General features: G+C 48.1%; 1 protein-coding gene across 1 annotated transcript in view; it reads right to left on the bottom strand.

The window, feature by feature from the left end:
* Positions 1 to 23,494, bottom strand: part of IFNGR2 (interferon gamma receptor 2) — a 34,131-nt gene extending 10,637 nt beyond the window's left edge. The window contains exons 1-3 of the mRNA XM_031005115.3: positions 23,237 to 23,494; positions 11,801 to 11,933; positions 5,146 to 5,351 (exon numbers count right to left, since the gene is read on the bottom strand). Of these exons, the coding sequence (XP_030860975.2) occupies positions 5,146 to 5,351; positions 11,801 to 11,933; positions 23,237 to 23,309 (412 nt within the window). The 5' untranslated portion in view covers positions 23,310 to 23,494. The remainder of the gene's footprint in view (positions 1 to 5,145; positions 5,352 to 11,800; positions 11,934 to 23,236) is intronic.
* Between the last annotated feature and the right edge of the window lie 743 nt (positions 23,495 to 24,237).

The following is a 24,237-nucleotide window of genomic DNA, read 5'->3' as shown; positions in this document are numbered from 1 at the left end:
TATGTATTATAGATATAATACAATGTATTATATAATGCTATATATATATATATATAGTGGGTATAGATATATACACACACATTTTTATCTATCTATTATTATTTTTTCGAGACAGTTTTGCTCTGTCGCCCAGGCTAGAGTGCAGTTGTGCGATCTCGGCTCACTGCAACCTCCACCTCCCGGGCTCAAGCAATTCTCTTGCATCAGCCTCTCAAGTAGCTGGGATTACAACAGGCGTGTGCCACCATGCCCGGCTAATTTTTATATTTTTAGAAGAAACAGGGTATCATCATGTTGGCCAGGCTGTTCTCGAACTCCTGACCTCGTGATCCGCCCACCTCAGCCTCCCAAAGTGCTGAGATTACAGGCGTGAGCCACCGCGCCTGGCCTATTTATTTATTTATTCATTTTTGAGATGGAATCTCGCACATATCACCCAGGCTGGAGTGCAGTGGTGCGATCTCGGCTCACTGCAACCTCCGCCTTCCAGGTTCAAGCGATTCTCCTGCCTCAGCCTCTCATGTAGCTGGGATTACAGGCACACGCCACCATACCCGGCTAATTTTTGTATTTTTAGTAGAGACAGGGTTTCACTATGTTGGCCAGGCTGGTTTCAAACTCCTGACCTCAGGTGATCCGCCCGCCTTGGCCTCCCAAAGTGCTGGGATTACAGGCGTGAGCCACCACGCCCGTACTATATTTAAACACAATAACTGAGAAGTGTTGCCATGTAAGTCTGTTTGTTCAGGCTTTTCATATAATTCACAGGTCAGGCTAGGACTGTGACTCATGATGTGCTATCAATGAGGGGTTATCAAGCATTTATTAAGTAAGCATGCACATTGTCTAATTCACCAGAGAAACTCAGATCAAAGTACAGGTTGGGTCCTCGAAGTTCTAAGAGACCAATGTCTGCACATTTTACACAAGGAGACAATCCTGTCACTGTGTGTTCACAACAGCGGGGCTGGATTCTCTCCCCTGGGCACTCCAGGTTGGTGAGGGTTAGGTGTATGATCTGGCCAAGCTTCTCTCTGTGCAAAAGAACTGCTGAGTTTGTAGTTGTGCCCCCTCATTTGTTCTGGTGGAGGTGCTAAGTCCAGACAACTCCCAGTGGCAGAAGTGAGGTCAGGCCTGGCCCACCACCAGCCATAGTGATGTTCGTGGATTGACTGCTAGTGACAAAATGCTCTTCCACTCAGCCTGCCCAGGGACACCAGCACACACGTTCTCCAGCTTCCCTTGTCCCAGCTAAGTGAGCAGAGTGTGCAGAAGTGTGTTGCAGAAGCACCTGCAGGGACTGGCTGTAGGACACATTCTTTGGGCATCTCCATTAGCACATGGGAGTGTGGACACCAGCCACAGCTGGCCACTGCATGGCTGAAAACACAGGGCTCAGACCTGCCCTTCTGAAGAGAGTCCCGGCCTGGAATCTGACATGAACCCAGTAAACCTCATCTGGAGGCGAGAACAATCTGCCTCCTCTCACAGCACTGGAGGAAGGCTGGCTCTAGAGAACACTGGACAACAATGTGTGGAGGCTCCAGGTAAATGGCCTTTCCACGAAGCCTCTCACGATCAATGTCACTGCCAAATAAGGGTATCCCGGGATGGGCATGGTGGCTCATACCTGTAATCCCAGCACTTTGGGAGGCTGAGGTGGGTGGATCACTTGAGGTCAGGAGTTCAAGACCAGCCTGGCCAACATGGAGAAATGCCGTTTCTACTAAAAATACAAAAATTAGCTGGGCATGGTGGGGCATGGTGGTGCATACCGGTAATCCCAGCTACTCAGGAGGCTGAGGCAGGAGAATCGCTTGAACCTGAGAGGCAGAGGTTGCAGTGAGCCGAGATTGGGCCACTGCACTCCAGCCTGGGTGACAAGAGTGAAACTCCATCTCACAAAAACAAAACCAAAATTAACTGGGGTGTGGTGGCCCATGCCAGTAATCCTAGCTACTGGGGAGGCTGAGGCACGAGAATCACTTAAACCTGGAGGCGGAGGCTGCAGTGAACTGAGATCGCTCCACTGCACTCCAGCCTAGGCGACAGAGCGAGACTGTCTCAAAAAACAAAACAAAACAAAAAAACAAATAAGGTTATCCCCATTTCTCAGATGAGGAAACGGAAGCCAGGAGGTGACACTACTTGCCCACAGTAACACAGCCAATAAATGGCAGAGTTGGGATACGAACCCAGGTGGGGGTGATGCTAAAGCCTGCCCCCTCCAACCACCACCTCACTCCTCCACTTAGTAAACCACCTTCATATCCATTACTGATTCTAACGCCACCAGCAGAGGTGAAAGTGGCAGGTGTGACATGAGACCACCACTGTGTCAGGCTTTTCAAGCACGAGGGCAGAGAACAGCAACCCCGCCAGTAACTAACAGAAACATGGGTGCTTGACTCCGGCCGGAAGCGGCAGCTGGCTGGCACCGGACCCACTGTCACGATACATCCTGCTTCTGTTACCTTCTCTTGATCCCTGGGCAGTGGCGGTAAGTATCATTCCTTTTTTTTTTTTTAAATGACAGAGCCTCGCTCTGTCACCCAGGCTGATGTGCAATGGTGTCATCTTGGCTCACTGCAACCTCCACCTCCCAGGTTCAAGAGATTCTCCTGCCTCAGCCTTCCAAGTAGCTGGGATTACAGTCGTGTGCCATCATACCCGGCTAACTTTTGTATTTTTAGTAGAGATGGGGTTTCACCATGTTGGCCAGACTGGTCTTGAACTCCTGACCACAGATGATCTGCCTGCCTCAGCTTCCCAAAGTGCTGGGATTGTAGGGGTGAGCCACCGTGCCCAGCCATCATTACTTGTTTGCATACTCCTAATTCCCACTTATTTGACACTTCATAGCTCAAATGGAGGGTGGTTTGGCACCCAAGGACAAATGGCTTGTACACAGCAGACGAGGAGCTGGCAGGATTGCCCTGTCTTCTCTGTTTCTGTCCCTCACAGCACCTAGCACAAACCACTGATTTAAAAAAAAAAAAAAAAAATAGAGATGGGGTCTTGCTATGTTCCCCAGGCTCATCTTGAACTCCTGAGCTCAAGCGATCCTCCCACCTCAGCCTCCCAATGGGCTAAGATTACAGGCAGGACCCTCTCTAAAAAACTTTTTATTGGCCGGGCACGGTGGCTCTCACGCCTGTAATCCCAGCACTTTGGGAGGCTGAGATGGGTGGATCACGAGGTCAGGAGTTAGAGGCCAGCCTGGACAACATGGTGAAATCCCATCTCTACTAAAAATACAAAAAATTAGACGGGCATAGTGGCGTGCGCCTGTAGTCCCAGCTACTTGGGAGGCTCACTTGAACCCGGGGGGGGAGAATCACTTGAACCCAGGAGGCAGAGGTTGCAGTGAGCCGAGACTGCACCACTGCACTCCAGCCTGGGTGACAGTGCAAGACTCCATCTCAAAAACAACAACAACAACAACAACAACAAAACTTTTTATTACAGAAAATTTCAAACACATAGAAAGTAGAGAGAAGATAGGCCAGGTGCGGTGGCTCACGCCTGTAATCCCAGCACTTTGGGAGGCTGAGGCGGGCGGATCACAAGGTCAGGAGATCAAGACCATCCTGGCTAACACGGTGAAACCCCATCTCTACTAAAAATACAAAAAATTAGCCGGGTGGGTGGCAGGCGCCTGTAGTCCCAGCTACTCAGGAGGTTGAGGCAGGAGAATGGCGTGAACCCGGGAGGCAGAGCTTGCAGTGAGCCAAGATTGCACCACTGCACTCCAGCCTGGGCAAGAGAGAGACTCCGTCTCAAAAAAAAAAAAAAAAAGTAGAGGGAAGATCATTAACAAACACTCATGTATTAATTACCCAACTGAATCAACTGTCAACTTATGGCCAATTTTGTTTCTTCTATGCCTGGAAGCTTTGTCCTTGTCCCTCCTGTTCTTTGGATTATTTTGCTTTTTTTTTTTTTTTTTTTTGAGATGGAGTTTCACTCTTGTTGCCCAGGCTGGAGTGCAATGGTGCAATCTCAGCTCACCACAACCTCTGCCTCCCCAGTTCAAGCGATTCTCCTGCCTCAGCTTCCCAAGTAGCTGGGATTACAGGTATGCACCACCACATCCAGCTAATTTTTGTGTTTTTAGTAGAGATGGGGTTTCACCATGTTGGCCAGGCTGGTCTCGAACTCCTGACCTCAAGTGATCTGCCTGCCTCGGCCTCCCAAAGTGCTGGGATTATAGGCGTGAGCCACTGCGCCTGGCAGGAACTCTTTTTATTCCAATTTTTTATTGTGGTAAACTACACATAACATAAACTTTAACATCTTAACCAGACCTCCTCCCCCTTTAAAAATCATAACCAAAACACCATTATAACACTGAAAATAAGTCAACAATAAAATTGTTCATTATATATCAAATATCTAGACGGTGATCACATTTCCTCAATTGTCTTATACATTAGTTTGTCTAAATCAAGATCCATGTAAGTTTCATGCCCTGTGTGTGCATAAACCAGACACGGAAGAAACATCTGGCATGGCTGACTACGTGACAAATGAATTACTGGAGGAACAAATGTAGGAACTGGAATCTGAGGATTCTTCTGTCTCCTTCCAATATCTGGGGACATATTTGTTCACTCAGTCATTCAACAAATATTTACTGAATACCTACTACATGCCAGGCACCATTCAAGGTGCCTATTCTGCAACATAAAAGAAGTTGCACCAGAATAAGTGAGGGTGATCCGAGAGATATGCTAGCATCCCTTCTAGCATGAGGTTGGCAAACTTTTTCAGTAAAGAGCCACAGTAAATTTAGACTTTGTAGGCTCAACAGTTGCTATTGCAACTACTCTACCATTGTAGTGTGAAAGCAGTCATAGACACAATAAAAGATGGATGTAACTGTGTGTTCCAATAAAACTTTATTTACAAAAACAAGTGGTGGGCCAGATTTGGCCTGCAGGCTGTAGTTGGCCAACCCCTGGTTTAGCAAATCACACTCCCTTAGCATCAGCCTCCAAGGTCAGAGTGTGGGGTTTGACTGTCCTACCCATTTGTCTGCTGGTCATTTAGGGTGACAGGCAGGACAGAGGTGTGTGGAGTCGATACTGCAAGTGAAGAAAACCTGGAAAGTATAAAGGAAGTTCTATACTCAAGTTCTCTTACCATTCCGATAGTGCTGAAACCAAGGCATTGTCACCCAGGCAGAATGGAGTGCTCCCAGCTCAGCTCGAAGGCGTAGAGTGACATTGAAATCCATTGGGAAGCCTGCTGAGGGTCTGGTGGCAGTGAAGTCACACTCTGTTGCTGTGATCTGTATACAATTCACCCCTATGGACATGATGTCGGCCATGAACCATTTACTGTTGGTGCTGGGAAGGAAAAAAGGATTTCAATTCACAGAATTCTCTGTTTCATGTGTAATAGTTTCCCAGAGCTTTTGTTCAAAACACAGGTTTATTGAGATACAATTTATATGTACCATACAGTTCCCCCCTGTTTTTTTTTTTTTTTTTGAGATGGAGTTTTGCTGTGTCACCCAGGCTGGAGTGCAGTACCGCAATCTCGGCTCACAGCAACCTCCACCTCCTGGGTTCAAGTGATTCTTGTGCCTCAGCTTCCCGAGTAGCTGGAACTACAGGTGTGAGCCACCACACCCAGCTAATTTTTGTATTTTTAGTAGAGACGGGGTGTCACCATGTTGGCCAGGCTGGTCTCAAACTCCTGACCTCAAGTGATCCACCTGCCTTGGCCTCCCAATGTGCTGGGATTACAGGCATGCACCATCATGCCTGGTTAATTTTTATATTTTTAGTAGAAACGGGGTTTTACTATGTTGGTCAGGCTGGTCTCAAACTCCTGGCCTCATGTGATCCGCCCACCTCGGCCTCCCAAAGTGCTGAAATTACAAGCGTGAGCCACTGTGCTCGGCTGCTACTGTTATTTTTATTTTTAATTTCTTTGTAGAGCTGGGGGTCTCTCCTTGTTGCCCAGGCTGGTCTTGAACTCCTAGACTCAAGTAATCCTCCTGCCTTGGCCTCCCAAAGTGCTGGGATTACAGGCGTGATCCCCTGTGCCCAGCTGTGGTTTTTAATTGGGTTGTCTTCTAATTGTTGAATTGTAAGAGTTCGTTATCTATTCTGGATACAAGTCCCTTGTCAGATAGATGATTTGCAAATATTTTCTCCCATTCCATCCCATAACTGATTTTAATACTTCAAACTCAGTCTCTGTAGCCTATGTTTTGGGAATGGAACTGTGTTAATACAAACTCCAGTCCTGCTTCCTGCTGGTGCGGAGTTTCTTTCCACCCATAGCTGCCCATTCAAAGAGGATTTGTCTCACCCATATGAAAACCTTGCCAAATACATGGCCACACATCCTTGTGAATGACAGTGCCTTTCCCAGAGTCCCAATGCCACACTCCCACGTGGGACTCTAGTCCCCAGCTCTGACCTCTTTGCCTTAGGTGACAGACTTCAGAAAGGCCAAGGAGGTGGCTGCTGGGAGCCTGAGTAGGGGCAGCGGACAGTATCCCCCTACAACAGCAACTATGGCCCAGAAAGCAAGGCCATGGGAGACAGGAGACGAGACTGGAGACCCCTCTGTATCCCCACGGCCACCGGCTTTCACGTACCACACATGCTTCTAACTGTACCTCCGACCCTCTCCAAGATGCATCTTCCGCTTAAGTTGCAAGGGACAAGATGAAAGCCACTTCAAGATGCGTGGCCAGGGCTTCCATGAAGACACCCGCCATAGATACCTACTACCCAGCCCCAGGGTGACAGACCCTAATGGGGAGAGGGATCGCAAACCACGAGCCTCTCCTCTCAGGTCGGGGGTGAGGGGCGTGCTCTGGAAGAGGTGAGTGATTTCTTTTTCAAGGTAGACAGATGCCTAAAGACCCTCTAACCGCCCCGCTCCTCCTCCTCCAAGAGCAACATGCACGGCTCTTCCTCAAATGCAGTGCGGGGCCTGCTCCCCCACACCCCTGCCACTGCCGGGGCTCAGCCTGTCCCTGGGACTCAAGAGGTATGTCCAGCCTTTGTGAGGTCACTCACAAAAACGTTAAGTAAGTCCATCCCCTTTGACCCAGCAACCTCTCTTCTAGAAGTGTAAGAAAATAACCAGATATGATTCATGTACGAGGTCATGACTTAGGACAGGCACAAGCTGCCAACTGTCTACGCCCATGAGTGGGGAAAAGTTAAATACAACACATGTGATATGTCACATAATGAAACATACAATGTCCACACAGAAATAATTACATGAAAAAATGCTCACATTTAACTACATCAAATTAAAATAAAAAAGGAAATAGACCCCAGAAGTGTGACCCCAGTCTGGTTTGGTTTACACACACACACACACACACACACACAAAATTTTCAAACAAGAGAACGAATTTAGAAAAAAAAGTCTAAAATGAGAATAATGGCCGGGTGCAGTGGCTCACACCTGTAATCCCAGCACTTTGGGAGGCTGAGGCAGGCAGATCACTTCAGGTCAGGAGTTCGAAACCAGCCTAGCTAACATGGTGAAACCACATCTCTACTAAAAATACAAAAAAATTAGCCAGGCATGGTGGCGGGCGCCTGTAATCCCAGCTACTTGGAAGGCTGAGGCAGGACAATCACTTGAACCCAGGCGGCGGAGGTTTCAGTGAGCTGAGATCGCACCACTGCAGTCCAGCCTGGGCAACAGAGTAAGACTCTGTCTCAAATAAATAAATAAATAAGATAAAATAAAAAGTAAAATAAAATGAGAATAGTGATTATTCTTAGAGTGTAGAACAACAGGTTATTTTATTTTTTTCTACTTTTCTAGATTGTCCAGATTTTCTATAAAGAACATGGATTACTATTAAAATCAGAAGAAAATGAAAAACAAATGTTTGAGAAGACAGGGCTGGGCAGGTCTGAGAGAGGGGCTGGCAGTAGACCAGGAGGCGTGATCTGGAAGGGGCCTTGCTGCCCAACTGTCTGCATTTTCAAGGAAAACTGACATCAGGATTGGGTTTTTTTTTCCCTGTTATTTATTATTATTTTTTTCTAAGTGAAAAGTCCAGATTTCTTAATGTTGGCAACAAATTGAAGAAAAAAAAATTAAACACTGGGAGCCAAATAGCCTGCAGCCACTGTCTGCTACCCATGATTTAGACTTGAAATTCTCCCATCAAGTGCTCCATGTAATTTTGGTCTTGATAATCTGTCAAAAAACAAAGGCATCTTCATTTTTAATCATAGCAATGCTTTATTGTAGAGAAACACGGTGGAAATTTAAGTCTCACAAGCCTCAAAACTAATAAAAAGTCCCAAACACATGTTTGTATCTGAAACAAAGTATCTAAAAACAAATGCAAAGGCCCTCTTCCATTATCAAATCTACAAACTGAAAAAGAAAAAGAAATCATCCTCGATTTCACCTTTTTCTAACAGGAACATTCACATGTACCCTGACCTATATTTCTTTTACTAAAACCAACCTCTAGGCTGGGCACGATGGCTTACACCTATAATTCCAGCACTTTGGGAGGCTAGGTGGGCGGATCACCTGAGGTCAGGAGTTCGAGACCAGCCTGGCCAACATGGTGAAAAGCTGTCTCTACTAAAAATATAAAAATCAGCCGGGCATAGTGGCGGGTGCCTGTAATCCCAGCTACTCAGGAGTCTGAGGCAGGAGAATCGCTTGAACCCACGAGGTGGAGGCTACAGTGAGCCGCAGGTTGCAGTGAGCCAAAAGTTGCAGTCAGCTGAGATCATGCCACTGCACTCCAGCCTGGATGACAGAGCGAGACTCTGTCTCAAAATAAATAAATAAATAAATAAAAATAAAAAATAAAACCAACCTTTATCCCTGAGAAAATATCTATAAAATGCTTTTTGAAAAGAAGACAAAGTGAAACAGGTTAGTTTATCATACGAAACTCTATCAAAGGTTTTTTTTTTTAAATGCAATAACGTTTTATCCTATTTTTAGAAGCATCTCCTCTGAAAACCAGTAAACGCACTTTCTTGTTCAAGGCCAAGGAGCCCATAAATCAGCGTCAAGGCTAAGTCAATACATCAGCTGTGACTCTCACAACAAGCTTCTTGTTTAGCTCTAGGGTATGTTTGCTGAATGCTGAGGGTAGGGCCAACTTCCTGACATGTGACCTGTGCGCTCACATCAAGCCCGTTCTTAGAAAGGCTCTGCGGTTGCCATCTTGAAATTCTTAATACTTTTTAAATAAAGGGTCTCACATTTTCATTTTGCACTGGGTCTTGCAAACTGTGTAGCCTGCTCTGGTGGATTGCTCCATTAATTACAGGTAACTTAATGTTCGTAATTTATAACTACTGGAGGAACAGATCAATGTGATTTAGAGATAACTCTCAAACCTCAGTTTAGCACCTGTTTCTATTAAGCAAATACTGTTACAACGGACATTTAAAAACAAATAAGAAAGGCCAGTGTGATGGCTCATGCCTGTAATCCCAGCACTTTGGGAGGTTGAGGTGGGTGGATCACTTGAGCCCAGGAGTTCGAGGCCAGCCTGGGCAACATGGCAAAACCCCATCTCTTCAAAAAATTAAAAATTAGCTGGGTACAGCGGTGTGCGCCCATAGTCCCAGCTACTTGGGAGGCTGAAGTGGGAGGATCTCTTGAGCCAGGAAGTTGAGGCTGCACTGAGCCATGATCATGCCACTGCACTCCAGCCTGGGGGACAGAGTGAGACCTTGTCTCAAAAAAAAAAAAAAAAGAAGTTATCTGAACCGGGTGGGGTGGTGCACACTTGTAATCCCAGCTACACAGAAGGCTGAGGTATAAGAATTGCTTGAACCTGGGAGGCGGAGGTCGAGTGAGCCAAGATCGTGCCACTGCATTTCAGCCTGGGTGACAGAGACTTTGTCTCAAAAAAAAAAAAAAAAAAAAAAAGAAAGAAAAACAAGTTACCTGGAAACCTACTCCTCTAACAAATCAATTGCCTGTCATTTTTCCACATTACTTTTCTATTCTTTTTTTTTTTTTTGAGATGGAGTCTCGCTCTGTCGCCCAGCCTGGAGTGCAGTGGCATGATCTCGGTTCACTGCAAGCTCTGCCTCCCGGGTTCACGCCATTCTCCTGCCTCAGCCTCCCAAGTAGCTGGGACTACAGGCGCCCGCCACTACACCCAGCTAATTTTTTGTATTTTTAGTAGAGACAGGGTTTCAGCGTGTTAGCCACAATGGTCTCGATCTCCTCACCTCGTGATCTGCCCGTCTTGGCCTCCCAAAGTGCTGGGATTACAGGCGTGAGCCACCATGCCTGGCCTACTTTTCTATTCTTTTACAGGTGTGAGCCACTGTGATCGGCCCCTTTCTATTCTTGACAATAAATACATACCAGTTGCAACTTTTCAGTATACAAGTGAATAAAAAATTTTTTTAAGTAACAAAAATAAGAAATAAAAAATACAAATACATGCCAAAGTTTACAGAGTTGCAATTTCTACCAGATGACATCTAATTATCCTTTCTCTTGGCTGTCTGTGGTTTAGTGTTCAAGCATAAGTTAGCAGGCTAAAATTTGTCACTTTCCTACTGATGGATATGAATATACACTTCCATGTATCTCCTCATGATTATAGTTTTTGTCTCTCTTTTTTTTGATGGGGGGTTGAATTATCTGTGTAGGATAAAACTACTATGAAGGCTGGGCATGGTGGCTCACGCCTGCAATCCCAGCACTTTGGGAGGCCCAGGAGGGCAGATCACTTGAGGATGGGGCCAGGAATTTGAGACCAGCCTGGCCAACATGGCAAAACCCCATCTCTACTAAAAATATACCTATTAGCCAGCCGTGGTAGCTCATGCCTGTAGTCCCAGCTACTGACGAGGCATGAGAATCACTTGAATCCAGGAGGTGGAAGTTGCAGTGAGCTGAGATCATGCCATTGCCCTCCAGCCTGGGCGATAGAGGGAAACTCTGTTTCAAAACAACAACAACAACAAACAGACACACATGCACGCGCGCGCACACACACACATTGGAAAACTACTATGGACATTTCCATGACTTCAAATGTCTGGTAGAATTTCTCTTTGAAAGGGCTATGCTAATTGATTCTGCAAACAGCATCAGGTGAACACATATGAACCAGTCCCATCTTGCAAGCACTGGACATCATCATGTCTTTTACATTTGGTTTACCAAATAGTACAAAATGACTTAGCCAATAACTTCACCTTACTCTTCAATTAACCTACTTAACAACGTAAACAAAAAATAACAAAGGATGTGGACTTTGCCCTCTTTCTATATGTATTTATATTGCAAATCAAGTGGTGGCCAATTCTGCAAAAGCTTGAAGAGGCAAGAGACAGATGAAAGAGCCAGGATAATATGCAAAATGGAAAACCAGTTGAGAAACTCAGAATTCATTGTAATTAACCAAACAAATTTCTGATCAGGCCATATTTGGTCTATAAGGTTAAATCAATCCGATTTTTAAGCCTGAAGATGAAGACTAAAAGCTGCCTCCTGCTCTTCCATGGCGGAAGCCTATTTTTACAACCTTTCTCCTGAAACCAGCGAAAGAATGAACTTTCCACCAAAGCAAGAACCCGTGTGGTTAGACAGCGGAGTCCTGACTGCCAGTGTAGTTTAAGCCTTCAGATGAGTGGGAGGCTGTGAAACCTCTGTCCTCAGAGATTTTACAAGCTCCAAGAATGATGTGTTTCCCACGGGTTTGATAACAAACCCTGCACAGAGGCAGGGACTAGTATGTGGCCCTAGGGTTCCGCACGATGCCCCCACAGCTCCCAGCAAGGATCGAACAGAAATACCGGCTTACTATTTAAACTGCACTCGGTAGACAACAGGCCTCGTGCTATTGCTCAGGGCCACTGGCTCCCAACTCAGGACCTGCTCTGCGTTGTACAGGCGAATCTTCGGGTGCTGAGGAGCGGGCAGCTGGGAAAGAGGGTCTTGAGGGGGACAGAGAAAAAGAAGAGGGGGGAAGGGAGGAGAGAGAGGGAAATAATTACAAAAATGTTTAAATGTTTCAATGCCCATTATCTAAGTCATTCATACAACTCAGTTTTTGTCAAAGTGCAGAAATGGCATTACCAGGTCCCCCTGGGCATGGCCCCACATCCCCGACTTTTGGCTACAAAGATGGCCGTACTGGTACAGGCAGCACAAAAAGAAAAGAGGCGCCTGAGGCGCCTGGGGCAGCCTTTCCACCTGCGGGTCCCAGTTGTTACGAACAGGTCCTGGGCCCTGGAGTCTGGCCGGACTGGGGTCCCAGTTCTACCATTAGTAACTGCATTAGGCTCGGGGCAGGTCACTTCACCTGTCTGAGCTTGAGTTTTCTTTTTCAGGAATAAGGGGTCAATAGTGATACACCCACAGGGCTGTGGCGAAGATTAACGCGGTGATCATGTGACACGCGTTAGCTTCAGATTTAGTACCAAGGAAGTATCTGGTAAATGTCCGCAAATACGTGCACACGTGCACACACTACACACGCACAAACACACAAACATCCTAAATCAGGTACGCAAAGCCCAAGCTGCAGGGGAGGGCAAGGAGCGCCGACTTCTGGGCACCATCAGAGTTGTTGTCTCTCAAGGACCCCCAGCATCGCAATCACGGGGGTGCTGGTTAAAATGCAGGTCCTGAGGCCCCCAGGAAATCGGCATTTTAAACAAGCTTTCCAGCTGCTTCTCACATACATTAAAGTTAGAGGACAACACGGCCCAAGCTCAGTGGCTCACACCTATAATCCCAGCACTGTGGGAGGCCAAGGAAGGCAGATCACTTGAGGTCAGGAGTTTGAGACCAGTGTGGCCAACGTGGCGAAACTCTGTCTCTACTAAAAATATAAAAGTTAGCCAGGTGCGGTGGTGGGTGCCTGTAATCCCAGCTACTCAGGAGGCTGAGGCAGGAGAATCGCTTGAACCCAGGAGGCAGAGGTTGCAGGGAGCTGAGATCGCACCATTGCATTCCAGCCTGGGCGACAGAGAGAGACTCTGTCTCCAAAAAAAAAAAAAAAAAAAAAAAGGTTAGGGGGCAATAAACAGAGAAAGAATATACTCCCCCGGAAACACCACCAATATCAGAATCCCTCTCTTTGGGGTGACCTGGAAGAAACAACCACAACCTCTCCCTTCCCCAAGCAGGTACTTCACAGGGAGCCTTCGGGGACCTGGAAGAAACAGCCACAACTCCTCCCTTTCCCAAGCAGGTACTTCACAGGGAGCCTTTTGTCTTAGAAAGAAAACATAATCAAGATAAGGCTTTTGACCAAAAAGATTAATAAGAAATACCCAGAAGGTGGAAGAAAGGTTTGAAAAACATGCTGTTCCAAAATTCAAAGCAGGAAATTCAAGCCACACATTTTCGGTAAATGCATGCGCTCAACCTCAAAGAGATCAGCTGACAGCCTGACCACTGGCTCTTCTTCTGAAAGATGAATTGCCAAGTCTGCGGCCATTTGTTTAGTTATAGGATGCCCCTCCCCTCCACACCTATGAGCTCTGGGTGACCTTCACCCAACCAGCTAACAACACTTCTCCTGACACACAGCAGGCCTCATGACATCCTGGGCCGAAGGCAGACAGGTAAAGCTGCGTGGCGAGAGGCAGGCCCACCAGGTGTGCTGTGGCTGCTATGACCTAGCAATGCCCAAAGCCAGTTGGGGACTGGATGCTTCCACAGGGGGGTGGTGGCAGGTCAATGCTCCCTCACAGTCACACAGAGAGGCCTGCATGACAGTCACACAGACAGATCTGAATAGCACCCAAACTGTGCAGAGAAATTTCCACAATGCTGCCTTCACATTAAGCTAATAATTAACCCCAGGGAAACTGACGCCCAGACATCAAAGCCAGAAATGAAACACAGATCCTACACAGGCTTCTTCCAAACCTGGAGCAAGTCAGGATAACAGAGGCAGCTGTTTGAATAGATTTATTGGAGAGTCTAAGGCAGCTCTCCGGACCAAACTGTAAATGAGATAAGATAGAAATAAACTCCTGGCCGGGCACAGTGGCTCATGCCTGAAATCCCAGCACTTTGGGACGCTGAGGTGGTGGATCACCTGAGGTCAGGAGTTCGAGGCCAGCCTGGCCAACACGGTGAAACCCTGTCTCTACTAAAAATAGAAAAATTAGCCAGGCGCGGTGGCACACACCTGTAGTCCCAGTGACCTGGGAGGCTGAGGCAGGAGAATCGCTTGAACCCGGGAGGCGGAGGTTGCAGCAAGCCAAGATTGCACCACTGCGCTCCAGCCTGGGCGACAGAGCGGCACTCCATCTCAAAAATAAATAAATAAGTAAATGCTCCGGTACCACAGTCCTCATTAAATAGAATTTAGGAGACAGGCCTTGAAGGTATCGGGGACCTCACAGCTTGATTAGACTCAGAAAGCACTTTTTTGGCCTCTGACTTTCTAGTTGAAACAAAATTAGTTACTCATAGACTTAGTGCAATACCGCACATAGACACATAACCAAACATATGTAAGCACAAAGAAAATCAAACACTTTGAGTTGGTCTGGTGGGATTATCTCTGACCTTCCTGTTACAGCAATAAATTCTCTTTCTTCCTAGTTTGTCTGCTTCTTGTTATTGGGCCATGAGAAAACGCAGCTGGACCCGGCTCTTTCCAGGAACAGGGTGAGTGTCTGCTTAGGGTTGGGCATTCAAAGAATCTGACAACTCCTTTTATTTCCTGTATTAGGTTCTTCTTATCACTGTAACACATTATCACTAGCCTAGTGACTCCACACAACCCAGATTTAGCTGGGCGTGGTGGTGCGCACCTGTAGTCCCAGCTGCTTAAGGGGCTGAGGCGGGAGGATCACTGGAGCCCAGGAGTTCGAGGCTGTAGTGCATGTGCTATGATCATGCCTGTGAATAATCATTACACTCTAGCCTGGCCAACATAGCGAGATCCCCCTACCTCTAAAAATAAATAAAATTTAAAAAATCACATCTAAATTTATTTTCTTATAGTTCTGCTGGTCAGAAGTTTACAGTCAGTCTCACTGACTAAAGTCAAGTTATCAGCAGGGCTGGGGTCCTTCTCGAGCCTCCAGGGAGAATCCATTTCCTTGCCTTTCCCAGCTTCTAGAGGCCACTCCCATTCTTTGGCTCAGGGCACCTTCCTCCAGCAAGGTTGGCCGCATCCTTCTTGTCTCCCTGGTACTGAACCTTCTGCCTCTGCTCCATCTTTTGGGGACCCTGTGGTGGTATAAGGCCACTTGGCCCAACAATGCAAGACAATCTCCCCACATCAGGGCTCTTAACTTACTCACATCTGCAAAGTCCCTTTTGTACGTCAGGCAGCACATTCCCAGGTTCATGGACTCTGAGGATGAGGGCGTGGACATCTTTGGGGACCATTATTCCGCCCTCCACATGCCTGTTCACCATCTCCCATCTCTGGGGAGGAACCAACAGAATAGTCTCTTCTTCCCGACCTCCCTTTCCGGGCACCTCTAGTTCCCCAATCTAAGCATTCAGTTGAGAAAGGAAGCACCAAGGGGCTCCGGGGTGGGTGGTGAGGGGACAAGGAAGGGCTTCCACCCCAAGCGACGCATGGAAGAGCAAAAGGGCATCACTGTATAAGTCGGGGTTCCCATGCCAGCCTTCCATTTCCTTCATTTTCCGTTTCACTGAGGTGTAAGAGATGGCCCAAGCAACATTGTTCTGCCTTATATCCGAGTTTCCTATCATCCCCTATCTTTTCACATTTATAGAAGAAAATCAGTCTCAGAACTGCAGACGCCACAGGGAAGTGCCAAGGATTGCACATCTGTGATAAGACTGTCCTTTTTGCAGGTCAGGGGGCCTGTCTTTGGGCAGCCCAGCCTCTGTGTTCCAGGCCACATGGCCCCCGATGGGAAACACCAGGGCTGGAAGGCTGGGGAGAAGGAGCAGTGGTTGTGAGATGCAGGTTTCATACAGGTTACACCTAGATACTCTTGTCTTACCATGAGTAGCTGCTGAATCATTGCACCATTCTTGGTAGGTCTCCAAAGTTAGCTGTGCTGAGCATAAATTTTAGATTATGAGTTATGAATTTTAAAAATACAACATGTAAAAAGTTATTCTAATTGGATGGGCACGGTGGCTCACGCCTGTAATCCCAGCACTTAGGGAGGCTGAGGTGGGCGGATCACCTGAGTTTGGGAGTTTGAAACCAGCCTGGCCAACATGGTGAAACCCCGTCTGTACTAAAAATACAACAATTAGCCAGGCATAGTGGTGCACACCTGCATTTCCAGCTACTTGGGAGGCTGAAGCACAAGAATCATTTGAACCCGGCAGGTGGAGGTTGCAATGAGCTGAGATCACGCCACTGCACTCCAGCTTGGGCGATAGAGCGAGACTCTGTCTCAAAAAAAAAAAAAAAAAAAAAAGTTGTTGTAGGCTGGCCGCAGTGGCTCACGCCTGTAATCTCAGCACTTTGGGAGGCCAAGGTGGGTGGATCATGAGGTCAGGAGTTCAAGACCAGCCTGGCCAAGATGGTGAAACCCCATCTTTACTAAAAATATAAAAATTAGCCAGGCATGGTGGTGGGTGCCTGTAATCTAAGCTACTTGGGAGGCTGAGCCAGAGAATTTACTTGAACCTGGGAGGTGGAGGCTGCAGTGAGCCGAGATTGCACCACTGCACTCCAGCTTGGGTGACAGAGAGAGACTCTGTCTGAAAAAAAAAAAAAAAAAAAAAAAAAATTATTATAATTAAGACAATGAACTTGCTGAACCTTCTTGCCTCTTGAGAAACCTCCTGTATAATACATCTGTAACATATCTGTAACTGCTTTTAATAAACTTAAACTTCCCCGAAGGCAAGGAACTTACTGGTATGTTCGCCCATAAAATGGACCCTGCTACCAACCAAAAAAATGAAGCTTATTGAACTGGACTAATGCGTTAATGGTTGAACCCCAAATCTTACAATACATTAGAGAACAATTGTTCTTATTCCTGAGACGGAATTCTTTAAAGAAGGAAATACACGTGCTTATAGAGGGCATTTTGGCTCAACTGTCAAAATTTCATTTTCAAAACCTCAGCTTAGGAAACCAAGGGACATGTGCGAGAGCAAGAGGAAAAAATAACGACACATTTTCACATATAAGCATGACCTGAGCACTCTCCCTAGGCAGAGTCTCAAGCGCCATACCTAATTCAGAAATCAGCCATTTAATCAAACTTCTGTAACCATCTGAGTGCATACTGTCTAGTTCTTTACAGAAAAACTTTGCCGATTCCTGGCATAGAGGGTAGAGTTCAGACTTGAGTAAGCTGAAAATCCTTCAAGATCTTATCCCAGACCAATCACCACCACTCGCTAAAATACCATAAACTCTATCCTATTTTATTTTGGACCTACATAATTTTGCATATTGCTTTTTCTTTTTTTCTTTTGAGACAGAGTCTCACTCTGTCCCCCAGGCTGGAGTGCAGTGTCGCAGTGGTGTGATCTCGGCTTACTGCAACCTCCACCTCCCAGGTTCAAGCGATTCCCATGCCTCAGCCTCTGAGTAGCTGGGATTACAGGCACCTGCTACCACACCCGGCTAATTTTTTGTGTTTTTAGTAGAGACGAGGTTTCATCATTATTAGCCAGGATGGTCTTGATCTCCTGACCTCGTGATCTGCCTGCCTTGGCCTCCCACAGTGCTGGGATTACAGGTGTGAGCCACTGAGCCCGGCCTCTTTTTTTTTTTTGAGACAGTCTTGTTCTGTCACCCAGGCTAGAGTGTAGTGGCACGATCTAGGCTCACTGTAACCTCCACTTCCTGGGTTCAAGCAATTCTCCTGCCTCAGCCTCCCGAGTAGCTGGGATTACAGGCACCCGCCAACGTGCCCAGCTAATTTTTGTATTTTTAGTAGAGACAGCGTTTCACCATCTTGGCCAGGCTGGTCTCGAACTCCTGACCTAGTGATCCACCTGCCTCGGCCTCCCAAAGTGCTGGGATTACAGGCGTGAGCCACCACACCTGGCCTTTTCTTCTTTTCTTTAATCTGAAACTCCATGCTTCAAAACCCAGCTCAGTTTGTTCTTCCTCTATTGGACTTTCTTCAACTCTTCCTGGCAAGTAGTGTCCTATAACATTTAAAAATATTTCTATTCTAGCACTTTTGAAAAATCATGGCATATAGTGTATGTGTATCTATTATAGTACACATGGTAATACAGACATTCTGACAAGGTCTCTAAGTAGACTATTCTCTACATTCATTGTCTTAATCATTTTTATACACTCAGGGCCAAACACTAGGACCATTTAACAACCAGTGAAGAGGTGAATGAACAAACTCTGCCTTCCTGATCCATCCCAACACCTTTGATCTACCTATCCCAGATCCAGGCATTTCAGACTTTATGCTTATTTAGGAATAGGAGGGGCTGGGTGCGGTGGCTCATGCCTGTAATCCCAGCACTTTGGGAGGTTGAGGCAGGTGGATCACTTGAGGTCAGGAGTTCGAGACCAGTCTGACCAACGTGGTGAAACCCTGTCTCTACTAAAAATACAAAAATTAGCCGGGTGCGGTGGTGCATAGTGTAATCACAGTTACTTGGGAGGCTGAGGCAGGAGAATCACTTGAACCCGGGAGGCGGAGGTTGCAGTGAGTCAAGACCATGCCACTGCACTCCAGCTGGGCAACAAGAGCAAAACTCCGTATCAAACAAACAAACAAAAAGAATAGGAGGATATCCTGGGTCTTAACAGCATAGTTTGATTAACACATATCACACACAGATAATAAAATAAAATATAATTAACATTAATCATTTAATCTTGATAATTAAGGACTGACCCTTTAGGATCTTTCTATTGGGGGCGGGGACATTATGATGAAAGTCAATTAGGTGAACATCATTGATCCCACCTCCATCACCTTGCAGATGAGAAATAAAAAGGCATTTTCTGATTCCTCAGCCATAACCAGGAAATTGTTCTCTTCAAGAAATACTAGGCCAGGCATGGTAGCTCATGCCTATAATCCCAACACTTTGGGAGGCTGAGGCCGGCGGGGATCACTTGAGGTCAGGAGTTCGAGACCAGCCTAGCCAACGTGGTGAAACCCCGTCCCTACTAAAAATATAAAAATTAGCAAAGCATGGTGGCAGGTGCCTATAGTCCCAGCTACTTGGGAGGCTGAGACAGGAGAATCACTTGAACCTGGGAGATAGAGGTTGCAGTGAGCCGAGATAGCGCCACTGCATTCCCACCTGGGCGTCAGGGCGAGACTCCATCTCAAAAACAACAACAACAACTGGACATCAAGTTATTGACCTAGATTATTTGGCTCTTCCTATCAAGAAAGGTTTGACTTTCTAGGAAGTAAAAGAGATATAACCTAGTTCGAAAGAATGGCTGAGAAAATTAAGAGAGGTAATGTATATAAAGCACTTGGCATCTCGTCTGACCAGTAAATGTTACTATCATGATCGTTTATAAAGGTGGCAAAAGCATTCCAGCTACATGACATTTTCACTTGCTGAGATTATGAACACTCAGGAGCTTACCCAGTGGACATTCCCATGCAATGGTTTTTAAGTTGCTGGGGACTTACTGTCTTTCTCGGTAGTCTCTAAGCATATGAGAAGCTTTGGCTGTTCAAGTCAGCAAATAATGATAAAAAATTCTGTGGCACAGTACATATCCAATCCCCTGAAAAAGTCAGCAGCACCTGCTACAATTACAAATAGAAGCCTTAATTCCTCAACACTCAGGTAACTAACTGAACAGTCAGTTGATTTACTGCACTTGTGCTGTTGGTTACATTTTTCTATCTAGCGCAAATGGCCACTACTTAACAGCTCATGGCTACAAATTACCACAGGTCCCATATTTTACATATTCTACCCTTACACAACTCTAAGGGATAGATACTATGTCTCCCTTTAAAAAATCTGTTTCCGGAGCCAGGCTGGGTGGTTCACATCTATAATCCTAGCACTTTGGGAGGCTGAGGCGGGTGGATCTCTTGACCCCAGGAGTTCAAAACCAGCCTGGGAAACACGGTGAAACCTCATCTCTACAAAAAAATACAAAAATTAGCCAGGTATGATGGCGTGCACGTGTAGTCCCAGCTACTCAGAAGGCTGAGGTGGGAGGATGGCTTGAGCCCAAGAGGTTGAGACTGCAGTGAGCTGTGATCATGCCACTGCACTGCAGCCTGGGCGATGGGGAGAGATACTATCTCAAAAAAAAAAAAAAAAAGTTTCCAACACTTTTTTTTTTCTCTGACCATAAAAGCAATTTCAAAATTACACCAGTAAGTTATGGCAAAGTGTGAAAACCTTTCTACTACCCATTTGCCATATAATCATTGTGAATATTTTCACTTTGTGTTTTGACTAAAAGAGTGTTTCTTTTGAAGATATCCATTAGGTTTGTTTTTAAGCTGTTTAATATGAAAATGTTCAAATAGTTGCAAAATAGAGATTAGTTTAAAGCACTACACTACTTTTCTTTTCTTTTTTTTTTTTTTTGAGACAGAGTCTTGCTCTGTCGCCCAGGCTGGAGTGCAGTTGCCTGATTTTGGCTCACTGCAACCTCCCCTCCCAGGTTCAAGTGATTCTCCCGCCTCAGCCTCCCAGGTAGCTGGGATTACAGGCGCCAACCACCACGCCCGGGTGATTTTCGTAGTTTTAGTAAAGAAGGGGTTTTTAACGTGTTGGCCACGCTGGTCTCTGGAACTTCTGACCTCAGGTGATCTGCTCACCTCTGCCTCCCAAAGTGATGGGATTACAGGCATGAGCCACCGTGCCCAGCTGCTACTACTTTTCAAAGGATCAATGGAGCCAGTTTTTTGTTTATTTGTTTGTTTTTGTTTTTGTTTGAGATAGAGTCTTGCTCTTGTCGCCCAGGCTGGAGTGCAGTGGCGTGATCTCAGCTTACTGCACCTCTGCCTCCTGAGTTTAAGTGATTCTTCTGCCTCAGCCTCCTGAGTAGCTGGGACACAGGTGTGTACCATCACGCCCTGCTAATTTTTGTATTTTTGGTAGAGACGGGGTTTCATCATGTTGACCAGCCTGGTCTTGAACTCCTGACCTCAGGTGATCCACCTGCCTCAGCCTCCCAAAGTGCTGGGATTACAGGTGTGAGCCACTGAGCCTGGCCTCACTTTTTAAAATTTTTTTATTTTGCAACATATCACATAGACCAAAACTTTTGTAGAATACAATTAAAGTTAATCATTAGCAAGATGGACAGGCACCTGGATGTTGTGGCAATGTCAGACTATAGTTTCTAAATACTTCTTTCAACCTCTGGACTCATCACAGGTAAGTCACAAACAGTCCACAGATCACCACTAGTCACTCCTCTCTGGCATGAAGTCACTCGCCTGCTGATCCCACACTAGGACAATCATCAACTCTCATTAGGAGGAGGCCTAGGGAGGAGGCATACGCAGATTGCTCAAGACGTGAAGCCAAGTGGAAGCAGAGTCAGGATTTGAACCCATCTGTCTGACTCCCATGGAAAAGCAGTTAATAATTTCCTCAAGTGCAAGGCACCCCAGATCAAGGAGATACGGAACTTATGGGCCTTTGCAAGGAATGCCGGTAGAAAAAAACAAACCCACAACACAAGGTTATAGCTTCGAATGGGAAGAATCTTCTAAGTTCTCGAGACTCCTATGATATCACTCTCCCCAGGGGAAAGAACCCAGCAAAACAAAAGCAGATACATACACAAGAATGTTCTAGCCACACATTTGTCATTAAGGTCTTTTCCTCTTTTTCTTTCTTTTTTTTTTTTTTTTTCTCTGAGACAGAGTCTTGCTCTGTCGCCCAGGCGGGAGTGCAGTGGTGAGATCTCAGCTCGCAGGTTGAAGTGATTCTCCCGCCTCGGCCTCCTGAGTAGCTGGGATTACAGGCGGGCGCTACCACGCCCAGCTATGTATTTTTAGTAGAGACGGGGTTTTCACCATGTTGGTCAAGCTGGTCTCGAACTCCTGACCTCATGATGCTGCCTCAGCCTCCCAAAGTGCTGGGATTACAGGCGTGAGCCACCAAGCCTGGGTTTCTTTTGGGTTTTATGTTTGGCTCATAAGCGTGGTCAGCTGGTGTCAGAGGTTAAGGAGGCCGCCAGGTAAGAAGCTCTCTGGGTAGGAACAGAACCGGTTTTAAAAGCCTGGCTCAGCTGGGCACGGTGCCTCAAGCCTGTAATCCCAGCGCTTTCAGAGGCCAAGGCGGGTGGATTGCTGGAGCTCAGGAGTACAAGAACAGCCTGGGCAACATAGTGAGACCTCCTCTCTACAAAAAATACAAAAATTGGCCAGGCGTGGCCAATAATACCACCTTCTTGGGAGGCTGACGTGGGAAGATCGCTTGAGCACGGGAGGCGGAGGCTGCAGTAGCTGAGATGCTGCCCACCGCACTCCAGCCTGGGCGACAGAGCGACACCCTGTCTCAAACAACAATAAAATAAATAAATGCCTGGCTCAGTTGACACTCTTCCTCTTCCGCCCCAACACTGAAGGGACCCGGACAGTTCTGAGCCCTGCCTGAATGCTGCTGCCCCATCTCTATGACCGCGGGAACTGTCTAGATTTCACACCCAGTGTCAAACATGCCCTCGGCCAAAGTCGGAATTGAGTCTGGGTCACCCGTCCAAGACGCTGGTCCCTGCTCCACCGCTGCTACTACAAAGGGACTGAGTCTAGCTTCCAGCCAGGCCTTCGGGAGGCACTCCAGGCGGGGACTAAGCGCAGTCTCGCCAGGCTGCAGAACCCGTGGCCAGCAGAGGCGGCCCCTGCCCGAGCCCTGGATTCAATTTGCTGTTGTTCATTCCGAGAAATTCGGAGACTGGGGCCACGCTGGCTTTCCCGGCGCGGGCGCGCGGGTAGGGGAGGTGGCGCAGCCGAGGTTACCGGCTTCACGGAGGGGCACCGAGTGTCCTCTCCCGGAGAGGGGTGTCCCGGCGGCCAGGACGCCAGGAGGGGTGCCCCCCGTCTTCCTGCTCCTGCCCAGCTCCTGTCTGGAACTCCTGGCCGCCCACCCCAGCCCCGCTGCGGGCTCCCCGCGGGCCCCTCTAGCCCTGGGCACCCCGCAGACCCCCCACCCGGGGCACCCGCAGGTTCCCACCTGATCTGAGCATTCCGCATATCCCACCCACCAGGAGCACCCCACAGATTCCCACCCACTCTGAGCACCCGGCAGATTCCCCCCACCCCACGATCCGGGAGTCCCCCAGCCCCCACATGCTGCGGCTGCGCCCGCGTCCCGCCGCGGAGGCCCAGGCCCGGCTCACCTGGCGGGGCCGCGGCGGCGGCGGCGAAGACTCCGAGCAGCAGCAGCAGCGACCACAGCAGCGTCGGTCGCATGGCCCCGGGCGCTCGGCGGCGGCTCAGGTCGCGGCCGGGGCCCCGCTCGGGGTCCGCGGAGCCGCTCACGTCGCCGCCCAAACCGCCATGGCGAGCGCAGGGCGCGCAGGGCCCGCCTCTTCCCGAGCGGCAGCGGGGCGTCCCGGTGGAGGGGATTCGGCTCGGCCGCCCGCGCCTCCGCCCCCGCCCCCGCCCCGTCCCGCCCCCGAGGCCACCGCTCCCGCGCGGGACTTTCCCGCTCCGGGAACCGCGGCCCTGGGGGCCTCTGCGGCTGCAGCGCGGGGACCGCACGCAGCCGGCCTCCCAGAGCGCGGAGCCTCCCGGAACGTCCTGGAGACTGGAGCCCCGCGGGACGCCCACCTTCGGGGGCCGCGATCCTTCCGGAAGGGCCCCGCGAGACCCCGGCCCAGGCCCCCGGGCGTTCCCTGGAGCCCCCACCCCTCCTGACCGCCCCCCCAACTCTCCTCTCGGGTGCTTGATCGCACAATTCGAGGATTCGCCCCTTTAGTCGAAATGTTTGCTTTAATAGCCCCCAAAGTACATATTAAGCTTTCAACTCTCCCCCGCCCCCCTCCCCTTTTTTTTGAGACGGAGTCACCAGGCTGGAGTGCAGTGGGGCGATCTCGGCTCACTGCAACCTCCGCCTCCCGTCAACCCCATTTTGAAAAGGGTTTTAAGGGGAAGGAGTTAGAAAGGGCCCAGTGAAGGAGGAGGTGGGGCTCTGGGGGTGGGGGGAATGGCCTCCGAGCAGGCGGAGGGAGAGACAGAAACTTCCAGCATTTCTAAATGGCGTGGGGTTTGCCCTGGAGCAGGCGGCGGTGCACGAGTAGGAAGTCCTTTAGCAGCTGGGCAGCCGCAGGCCCGCTCCCCAGCCCGAGCCTGCACCATGTCGTTTGACGCCTGTTGGGAGAGGGTTTTAAATCTGCCC

This window comes from Gorilla gorilla, chromosome 22 (genome assembly GCF_029281585.2).
Source record: "Gorilla gorilla gorilla isolate KB3781 chromosome 22, NHGRI_mGorGor1-v2.1_pri, whole genome shotgun sequence".
NCBI classification, from domain to species: domain Eukaryota; kingdom Metazoa; phylum Chordata; class Mammalia; order Primates; family Hominidae; genus Gorilla; species Gorilla gorilla.
This window is presented reverse-complemented; position numbering and strand designations above follow the sequence as displayed.